Genomic DNA, 10,721 nt, shown 5'->3' with positions numbered 1-10,721 from the left:
TGTCCTAAAAAACGCAAGTTATTCATTGCCATCACCTGCTTTGCTCTCTTTTACGATGTATTTGGACAACGGGAACGACAAGATATTCAACAATATTATCACTAATTTTCTAAAGATTGCAGATTATGTTATTTCTCTTTTATATACTTGGTGCAACCATAACTCCATAAGAGTAAATTGGGATCGGGTACTCTCTCTCTGTGGGATAGTTATCAAGATCTTATTAGTAACTATTAGTTAGACACCTTATTAGCCGTGATGTTGCTTACTTCTCATTTTTAGCCTTAAATTTAGCTTCTTACTAGTGTGGTGGTCGTTTTTTTTATATATATTTCGCCGTTTTAAAAAAGAAACCGAAGATAAGAAAAGATAATAATACTAAATTACTAATAGAGAAAAAAACAATGAATTTTTATGATTTGATTTTTAATTCAAATAGCAATACAAATTATATACACGGAATTTAAGAAGTGACATAAGCAAAAACAAGCACCGACAGCCACTTAAGTGTCGGACAGAATTAACCGGCTGTCACCGGTATACACAACAACTACACCCTGTCAACAGCACAATATTACCCAAGAGAGAACACCGGTGAGAGGTCACGACTGTAGATGGTGACCAAGTTACAGCAAAATTCGCACGTGGCTTGATATACGTGGTTGTTTAAATCTAAAGTCAAAATCTAGACTTGGTGAAGCCGAGCCGAGCTGGCCACCGTTTCCCGGCAACCGGTTACACCGGTATAATTGTTTTATTACACAACTGTGCAAATAAAATAATCCAAAAGGTAATGGTTTATATCAAGTGAAAGGAGAAGCCTACTCAAGAAGATATCCCAAAATGGCCGCTTGAAGATTCAAGACGATGCCCATGTGATTTCGACAAAAAAACCCATCTCAAATTCCTCTTTCCTTCTTAAGATCTCACGTCAACTCATAGAATACCTCGAATTTCATTTGATCTTATTTGGGTTTATCGATTCATCCTCTGTTTCTTCTTTAATTGGAAGAGATGGAGGCGAATGCCGGATTGGTGGCTGGATCGCATAAGAGGAATGAGTTGGTGAGAATAAGGCATGATTCTGATGGAGGGGTATGTGTTTTCACTTTTTCTTTAATACCTTATGTCTTTGAACTGAAATTTGATTTGTTTGTATAGATCTAATCGTTAAGTGAAGCACCAGTGTGTACCAGTGAAATAATGATATAAGTTTTATTTAATTCAATTTTGTCAATTTCATTTAGATCTAAGTGTAATCAGCTCAGTAGTGACTGCTTGTTGAATTTTGATACACGAGTTCGTCTTTCCCTTTTTGTATTTTCGGCTGCTTTTCGTTGATTTGACATGTGAACTGATTCGTTAGTTCACGTTCTTCCTCAACGATTGCATAATTACGCCACTTTTTGATTCGGGATTCGATAATTCTGCTTCAGATTTGGTTTTCAGGAGTTTTGATTTGTGGAAAACTGTTGAATAACTATTCATTTTGTTCATTGATCATGCAGCCAAAGCCATTGAAGAATTTAAACGGACAGATATGCCAGATTTGTGGCGACACAGTAGGCCTCACTGAAACCAATGACATCTTCGTTGCTTGCAATGAGTGTGCGTTCCCTGTATGCAGGCCATGTTATGAGTACGAAAGGAGAGATGGAAATCAATCTTGTCCTCAATGCAAGACTCGATACAAAAGACACAAAGGTTAGCAAGCTTACACCTTATATCTCATGTTCATCAAAAACTTAATGTAATAATTGAAGTTATGAATTTAGAATAATGGTAATGATATCTTTTAGGGAGCCCTCGAGTTGATGGTGATGATGATGAGGATGATGTTGATGATTTGGAGAATGAGTTTAATTATCCTCAAGGAAACAAGGGTAGACGTCAATGGCAGGGAGATGATCCTGATCTTTCTTCTTCTGCTAGACATGATTCTCAACAACCAGTTCCCCTTCTCACTAATGGCCAACAAGTGAGTGATGATTCTTGTAAATCTTTCCTTTTTACAATATATTAATCGATCATTTCTCTTCTATTTTCAGGTATCTGGTGAAATTCCAAGTATTACACCAGACAATTTATCAGTAAGAAGTACTTCAGGCCCATTAGGCCCAGGTGACAAGCATGCTCATTCACTTCCATACATCGACCCCAGACAACCAGGTGCCTTTTTTTACTACAAATACTACCAAAAAAACACGATTTTTTTTATGTATTAATAAGTTTATAAGATCACAGAAATTTGACATTTAACATATGGTATCGTTTGTTGTAGTTCCTGTGCGAATTGTGGACCCATCAAAAGATTTGAATTCTTATGGGCTTGGGAATGTTGACTGGAAAGAAAGAGTGGAAGGGTGGAAGCTAAAACAGGAGAAGAATATGATGCAGATGACAAATAGATATGGTGGTGAAGGAAAAGGAGGTGAAATTGAAAGGACTGGATCTAATGGTGAAGAATTGCAAATGTATGCATCTTTTAATCTAAAAGATACCAATTTTAAAAAACTTTTAATCTTGTTTCTTATGTTGATCTGATTTGTTTTTGATAGGGCTGATGATGCTAGGCAACCACTGAGTCGAGTTGTTCCCATTTCATCAACTCACTTGACTCCATATCGAATTGTGATTATTCTTCGGTTGATTATTTTGGGTTTCTTTTTGCAATATCGTGTCACTCATCCTGTGAATGATGCATATCCTTTGTGGTTGGTGTCTGTTATTTGTGAGATTTGGTTTGCTTTATCATGGATTCTTGATCAGTTCCCAAAATGGTACCCTGTGGAACGTGAGACCTACCTTGACAGGCTGGCATTGAGGTATTGTTTTTTTTTTTTTTTTTTTTTTTAAATTCCAACATATAATAGTGGTTATTTTTGTGATTAGCCCTAAAACAAATGAGGGCAGATTTGTAAAGAAGTTAGCCCTTAATGTTGAAAGTCTCATTCTTTTCCTCATTTCTGCATTAAGTGAAAAATAAACACTTGCTTTTGATTCAACATCCTTTCTAGACAAAAGGGTAAAATCGTCATTTACATGGTGATACATCACTTAATCCAGACAACATCATTTATCCATACTATGCAACATTTAATGGAAAGAATAATTAACATGCCCTAAAACCTGTACTCATCAAATCAAGTCCATTAGTGATTAGACAAAAGGGTAAAATGGTCATTTTACTTGTTGTTGCAGATATGATAGGGATGGGGAGCCATCACAGCTAGCACCAATCGATGTGTTTGTGAGTACAGTGGATCCATTAAAAGAGCCTCCTTTGATCACAGCAAACACAGTTTTATCAATTCTAGCTGTTGATTATCCTGTTGACAAAGTCTCATGCTATGTATCTGATGATGGTTCTGCCATGTTATCATTCGAGTCCCTCTCTGAAACCGCAGAGTTTGCAAGAAAGTGGGTCCCGTTTTGCAAGAAACACAGCATTGAACCCAGAGCACCCGAGTTCTACTTTGCTCAAAAAATTGATTATCTCAAGGACAAGATTCAGCCTTCTTTTGTCAAGGAACGTAGAGCAATGAAGGTAACTAAATGTCTTAAAAGTAGTTTTTTTTTTTTTTTTTCTTTAAAAGTTGCTTATAAAATATTGATGACATGACAGAGAGAGTATGAAGAGTTCAAGGTGAGAGTAAATGCTCTTGTAGCCAAAGCACAAAAGATGCCAGAAGAAGGTTGGCAAATGCAAGATGGAACTCCTTGGCCTGGAAATAACCCTAGGGATCATCCTGGAATGATCCAGGTAATTAACAATTTTAACTTCCAAGAAAAGAATATATAATTACATTTTACATTTTTTTTTCTCATTTTCCATAAATATCTGTATTTGTTTATAGGTGTTCTTAGGACACAGTGGAGGCCTTGATACTGATGGCAATGAACTTCCACGTCTTGTTTATGTGTCTCGTGAGAAACGTCCCGGTTTTCAACATCACAAAAAAGCCGGTGCTATGAATGCTTTGGTTTGTTCACTTTTCTCTTTTAGCACCTTTTTTATATGTGAAAAAGACGTAAATGCCCTCCTCATCCTCATCATCGAATAAAAAGTTTGCCATCACACATTGACGGGACGCGACACAACAAGCTTTCAATGATGAGGATGAGAAGGGTATTTATGTCTTTTGCACACACGCCTTTTTGGGTGTGCCCAAGTGTAGAAGGTTACTTTTTTGTTATTAATGGTTTATTTAATCGGCCCTTTTTTATTCACAGATACGAGTATCTGCGGTTTTGACAAATGGCGCGTATTTATTGAACGTCGATTGTGATCATTACTTCAACAATAGTAAAGCTCTTAAAGAAGCTATGTGTTTCATGATGGATCCTGGTTATGGAAGGAAGACATGTTATGTTCAATTCCCACAAAGATTTGATGGAATTGATTTGCACGATCGATATGCTAATCGCAACATTGTCTTCTTCGATGTATGTTTCCTTAATTTTTTTCTTCTTTCCATTTACCATTTTTTACATAAATGATGTTTAAAAAATATATAGCTTACCAGATTAAGTCGTGTGTGTTTTGTAGATCAATTTGAAAGGGCTGGATGGGATTCAGGGTCCCGTGTATGTGGGGACGGGTTGTTGTTTCAATAGACAAGCTCTTTATGGATATGATCCGGTGTTGACCGAGGTTGACTTGGAACCAAATATTATTGTCAAAAGTTGTTGTGGTTCACGAAAGAAAGGAAGAAATAGTAACAAGAAATATATCGATAAAAAGAGAGCCATGAAAAGAACTGAATCAACCGTTCCCATTTTCAATATGGAAGATATGGATGAGGGTGTTGAAGGTTTGCACTTTTTTTATAATTCTTTTTTGAACTCTAATACTGTAAAACTATCAAATTTTATTTAAAAAAATATATAATTTTATCAGGATATGATGAGGAGAAGTCGCTACTTATGTCACAAAGGAGTTTAGAAAAACGATTTGGTCAATCTTCGGTGTTCATTTCTGCTACTTTTATGGAGAATGGAGGCATTCCACCAACCACAAATCCTGCTACCCTTTTGAAAGAGGCTATCCATGTTATTAGTTGTGGTTATGAGGACAAGACTGAATGGGGTAAAGAGGTAATTTTATCTTCTAATCTTGTGAAAAATGACCATTTTACCCTTTCACATGATATGACTAATCTTGGTTTACATTCACAGATTGGATGGATTTATGGATCTGTTACAGAAGATATCTTGACTGGATTCAAGATGCATACAAGAGGATGGATTTCAATCTACTGTATGCCACCACGTCCTGCTTTCAAGGGTTCAGCTCCTATCAATCTTTCTGATCGTTTGAACCAAGTGCTTCGGTGGGCTTTAGGCTCCATTGAGATTTTATTGAGTAGACATTGTCCCATTTGGTATGGGTATAATGGTAAACTGAAACCTTTGGAAAGGCTCGCATACATCAATACGATCGTGTATCCTCTCACCTCTCTCCCACTAATTGCTTATTGTGTTCTTCCTGCTGTCTGCCTTCTCACTGGAAAGTTCATCATTCCTGAGGTATGTTTATTGTTTCCCACTCAAACTTTCATGTTAATTTCGAATATGAAAGATACAGAATTGGATCATAAAATCTCATCTAATTCTTGCCTGATCGTCTTTACAGATTAGCAACTACGCTAGTATGTGGTTTATTCTGCTCTTTATCTCCATTGCCGCTACCGGAATCTTAGAACTCCGGTGGAGTGGTGTAAGCATCGAAGACTGGTGGAGAAACGAACAATTTTGGGTCATTGGTGGCACCTCCGCTCATCTCTTCGCTGTTTTCCAAGGTCTACTCAAAGTCCTCGCAGGAATCGACACAAATTTCACCGTCACATCAAAGGCAAACGACGAAGACGGTGATTTTGCAGAACTCTACATCTTCAAATGGACGGCTCTCCTCATCCCGCCAACCACCGTCCTGATTCTGAACCTAGTCGGAATCGTCTCCGGCGTCTCTTCAGCCATCAACAGCGGGTACCAGTCATGGGGTCCGTTGTTCGGGAAACTGTTTTTCGCGATTTGGGTTATCGTTCATTTGTATCCTTTCCTCAAGGGTTTGTTGGGTAGACAAAATCGGACACCCACCATCGTTATCGTGTGGTCGATTCTTCTTGCTTCGATTTTCTCGCTGTTGTGGGTGCGGATTGACCCGTTCACCTCGGATGACTCGCTGGATGCGACTCGTGGGCAATGTGGGATTGATTGTTAGGGTTTTTTGACGTTTTGTGATTTTTGTTTAGTATATATATAAACAACAAATCTATCGTGTCGTGGTTAAAAGAAAATACCAGACGTGCAGTTTATATATTTATTTTCTTTTAATTTTGGTGAGTTTGTGTAGGAGTTGTATTCGTTTATTTATAGAACTTTTTTTCACATTTCATTGGTGGGTTGGTGAATAGGTTTCGAACAAGTTGTGAAGTTGAACAAGGTTCTCGATTTGATAATACCTACGTTTTATATTTAAGTGAGTTTACATACAGAATGATGAATTGAAGATTCTCTTGTTGATTGATTCTTATTTACTATTTGATCCTTCGTTATATCTTATTTGATTGGAAGCCATTCACTATCGGTGAGGAAAGTGATTTATTGAATTTCGAAATATTTTAGGAAAAATCTTCAATTGAAAAAAAGTTTTATAAGCAAGAGGTTAAAACGATTAATTTAAACAAAAGCTTCGAATTCAAAAATGTTTCTATTAGTTTTTGGATGTTTTTAACTTTTATGTTTGATGTTATTTTACATATCTACAATTTTATTTATAAGAGCCTAAGATAACATCTTCACCGTAAACAATAAAGATGCATCATACTAGTTCATTCACTCGATCCCATGAAAGGATATATATTAATAGCGATGTTGACTACTTTAATGTGATAGACATAACGACTCGATCCCGTGGAAGGGTCCATGTATATTAACAATGATGTTGACTACTTTGATGTGATAAACATAAAAAATTGTATAATATACAATGTTTATATCATGATGAGAGAACTCAAGTATGATAAAGCTCTTTCTATTTGTCACCATTTCTTGATGCCCCTAGCATACTTGGGACAGTGCCTAATGACGATGAAAACATTAGCTTTATGTCTCATTTTATTGCACATAACAAGGAAATTTAGGTTTATATTTCCTTCCTAATAATAGACTATGAAGACTACCTTAATGATATCAGGTCACCGGGTGAAGGTGAAGTACATTTTGATGATGAAGCTAACAATTCCCTAGCCATTATGGTGTATAAAGGAGGAAGGCTAATGAAGAGGTTGACAATGATGAAGATATGGATATATATATATATATATATATATATATATATATATATATATATATATATATATATATATATATATATATATATATTTGCTGAACAACCTATGTACGATCAGGCCTGGTAAACGTAAGATATTGAAGAGCTCTGACAAAACTATGATACACTACGACACAGGGAAAGGTCAGAGACAGGTTGACCGAAGTCATCCAGTTTGACTGAAGTATCTAAAGGAGTTTTAGCTGGTTTGCAGTTGAGCATGTTGACTTGAGATAAAATTTCGTTAACATACTTGCCTTGAGATAATAACATGCCCCTTGGATCTCTAACCAAGGACACTCCCAAAAAATAGTTGAGATCTCCAAGATTCGTCACAACGAACTTTGTCCCAAGAGTAACAAAAATCTGATGTAGAAATTTTTTAGACGAGGAAGTAAGAATGATATCATCCACATAAAGAAGTAAATAAGCAATCTGAGATCCCTGTTTAAAAAAACAAGGAATTGTCACAACGGTTGTTAGTGAACCCGAGTTGAAGCAAAAACTGAGCAAACCACTGAAACCAAGCACATGAGGCCTGTTTAAGACCGTATAAAGAGCGCTGCAAAAGACAAACATGGTCAGGATAACATGGATCATGAAACCCCATAGGATGATGCATGTATACTGTCTCCTATAAATGCCTGTGTAAAAAGCAATTTTTAACATAAGACATGACACGATTGAGAACTGTGCGAATCGTGGTCGATTTAACTACAGGGTTGAAATTCTCGTCACAGTCGATTCCCGGGCGCTGGCTGCGACCATTTGCTACAAGATGTGCTTTATAGCGAGCTAAAGAACCATCAACATTTTCTTTTGTAACACCCATAGATTCGGACAAGTCAATTTAGAGACAATGAGCATCAAAAATGAGTTTTTGATGGAAGATTATTTAAAAGGAATAATCTTAACCAAGTTGTATAATATGTTACAAGGATTCTATACATATAAAGAACGCCGAAATCCGAGTTATAATAAAGAAGTTATGGCTCCTCGAAGTTTCACGACGGAACCGACACGACACTGCGCGACTTAAATAGTGAATTTATGATAGAGTGCTTTTCAGCATTATTGATCTAAATAAAAGTTGTAGTATACGTTAAACTGTGACAACATGATATTTCGACTCTATGTAATGACCTAAAAAGTCAAGTATTGTAACCACTTTTGAAATAATGAAATTAACTTTGAAAATATAATGTACAAAAGTCTCTATTGGGTTACCTACTATGCTAGATATTGTGTCAAGGTTTACAGAAATACTAAGAACACTAAAATTCGAGTTATAACGAAGAAGTTATGACCATTCTAAGATTTCCGACAAAACCGGCAACACCAATTAAACGAAAAACACGAAGTTTCAATACAATAGTTTTTAGCCTTAAGTATCTAAATGAAAGTTTTAGATATCATTAAACCGTAAACGTACGTAAAAAACGTCCAAATCTGACTTCATATGAGGAAGTTATGATTTTTCCAAGATCCGGATATAGCAGTAGACAGCTAAAAACTGGAAATATAGATCGAGAGACTTTTGGCCGAAACAACCTAAATGAGAATCGAATGTCTCAACCAAAGTAGCACAACGGTAAAAAGTCTGGCAAAAACGGACGTCGGATGAAGAAGTTATGAATTTTTAACGGGCTTTTCCAGTCTCGGCCTGTTAAAAATAAAGTCAAAATTAGCCAACGAAGTCTAAACGAGAGTTGTAGAGTATATTCTCACCTACGCGTGCATATAAAGAACGTCGAAAATGGAGCTCGTACGCGAAAGTTATGGATTTTACAAGTTCGAGACCCGAAATCTGAGGCTGTCAGGTTGGCCGCGACCCGGCAAGTGACTGAGGGCGTCCAATAAATGGAAGAGGATAAGATAACTCACCACGACGTGGCACACCCTTTGCCACGACGTGGCACACAAAATATGCCTCTATAAATAGAAGCTTAAGGGTGTCGTGTTTGGTGCTCATCTCTTTCCATCTAAGTGCTGTTACTCTGCATAATTACCTCGATAATCCATCTCGAAGCCCCGGTTTTCACACCCAAGTCCCGAAGGAAGTTCTACACTCCCGAGAGTCCCGAGAATCCCGAGATTTTCCTGCGTTTTCAGCTTTTCCTGTCGAAGTTCTGCTCGATTCTTCTCTCGACTACTTCAAGGCAACCACTTCAATCAAGTGAGTTCATATCCCCTTTATACACCTTCAAATACTTTATAATATACTTTTAATACATTTCGGGGGAGAATACAAGTAAATACCCGGTTAATCCCGAGTGAAAACATTAAAACTCTTGTTATATCTTGCATGCACTAGGTTTATACAAAATGCATAGTATTCAGGGTAGCCATCCTTGTTAAACCATTTTATGCATTCAAAGGACTTAAGATTTATGCTTAGTTAAACATTGTAAGAGAGAATAAACAGTGTATACAAAACTATCACTTTAATACAGACTTAGTTGAGAACCCGTGAGACATTTACATCTTCAACGCTACCTTTTTGCGAAAAGGTACAACTTAAAGTTCTGTCTATTATAACCAGAGTCTCCCATTTAGGAGAGCGTGTCAAATGTGTATAGATCTATACGGGAAGTCATGATCCCGCGCCCTGACTGTTAGCTACAGTCCTTTGGGTGACAGTTTTTCATAAACGTTTCGACGCCTGAAGCCCGTCGCCACAGACATATTATGTTTAGTATGGTTATAAAACTCACCGAATAGACAATTATTATGGTATTATGATTTTATGAACGAGTAGCTATTAAAACTATTCTTCGTCTAACAAGTGCGAACTTCTTATAGCTTTATCATATAAAACTATGCCTCAACCTTTAAGCATGTCAGTTGCTTGCGATTTTCGGTCTTAGAGACTGCTTGTTACTTTAGGAAAATAAGGGATTTTCCTGTACCAAAAACAATCAACTAATAGGCAAATAAGGGATTTTCCTAGTGCAACTATTTACAATTCACAACACGAACATTCATATGCATTTCATACTTTTATAAGAAAATAAGGGATTTTCTTGGAAAACACACAAACTTTAGAATGGCATACATTTCACAAAACCGCTCATGAACTCACTAGCTTAATTGTTGACACTTTTTCTTTGAAATAACTTGTATTCTCAGGGAACTGCTAAACAGGTTTGGAAACCAACTTTTGGGGATTAACGCTCTGACGTTAATTACTTCTTTTGAAAGATGTTTATGTATTTATCTTTTGAACATGTAACAAATACAATTATGTAAACATTCTGAAACTTTTATATATATGGTGGTGTGTACTTTCCTTACTATGAACTGTTATGATACTGAATATGACGTCCTCCACCCTTGAACGTTTCCGCCGTTCTGGTTTGGGGGTGTGACAGATTGGTATCAGAGCATT

At 36.6% G+C, this 10,721-nt stretch overlaps 1 protein-coding gene across 1 annotated transcript; it reads left to right on the top strand.

The window, feature by feature from the left end:
* Positions 1 to 803: 803 nt before the first annotated feature.
* On the top strand, positions 804 to 6,499 carry LOC145052611 (cellulose synthase A catalytic subunit 1 [UDP-forming]). The gene is made up of 14 exons (XM_079000448.1): positions 804 to 1,095; positions 1,509 to 1,704; positions 1,800 to 1,978; positions 2,049 to 2,169; positions 2,282 to 2,474; positions 2,559 to 2,825; positions 3,202 to 3,547; positions 3,626 to 3,763; positions 3,858 to 3,983; positions 4,234 to 4,446; positions 4,550 to 4,814; positions 4,901 to 5,097; positions 5,179 to 5,529; positions 5,636 to 6,499. Exons 1-14 carry the CDS (start codon positions 1,015 to 1,017, stop codon positions 6,221 to 6,223), a joined length of 3,261 nt encoding a protein of 1,086 aa, XP_078856574.1. The 5' UTR covers positions 804 to 1,014; the 3' UTR covers positions 6,224 to 6,499.
* Positions 6,500 to 10,721: the final 4,222 nt, after the last annotated feature.

This window comes from Lactuca serriola, chromosome 5, assembly GCF_051521515.1.
Source record: "Lactuca serriola cultivar US96UC23 chromosome 5, Lser_US96UC23_V15, whole genome shotgun sequence".
NCBI lineage: Eukaryota > Viridiplantae > Streptophyta > Magnoliopsida > Asterales > Asteraceae > Lactuca > Lactuca serriola.
Note: the sequence above shows the minus strand (reverse complement) of the source record. Positions and strands in the feature narration are given on the sequence as shown.

Excerpts from the sequence above, each read along its gene's own strand:
- LOC145052611 (XM_079000448.1), top strand. The coding sequence starts at position 1,015 with ATGGAGGCGAATGCCGGATTGGTGGCTGGATCGCATAAGAGGAATGAG. Across the intron at positions 2,475-2,558 it reads AATGGTGAAGAATTGCAAAT|GGCTGATGATGCTAGGCAAC; the intron begins GTATGCATCTTT and ends TGTTTTTGATAG. Across the intron at positions 5,530-5,635 it reads GAAAGTTCATCATTCCTGAG|ATTAGCAACTACGCTAGTAT; the intron begins GTATGTTTATTG and ends TCGTCTTTACAG.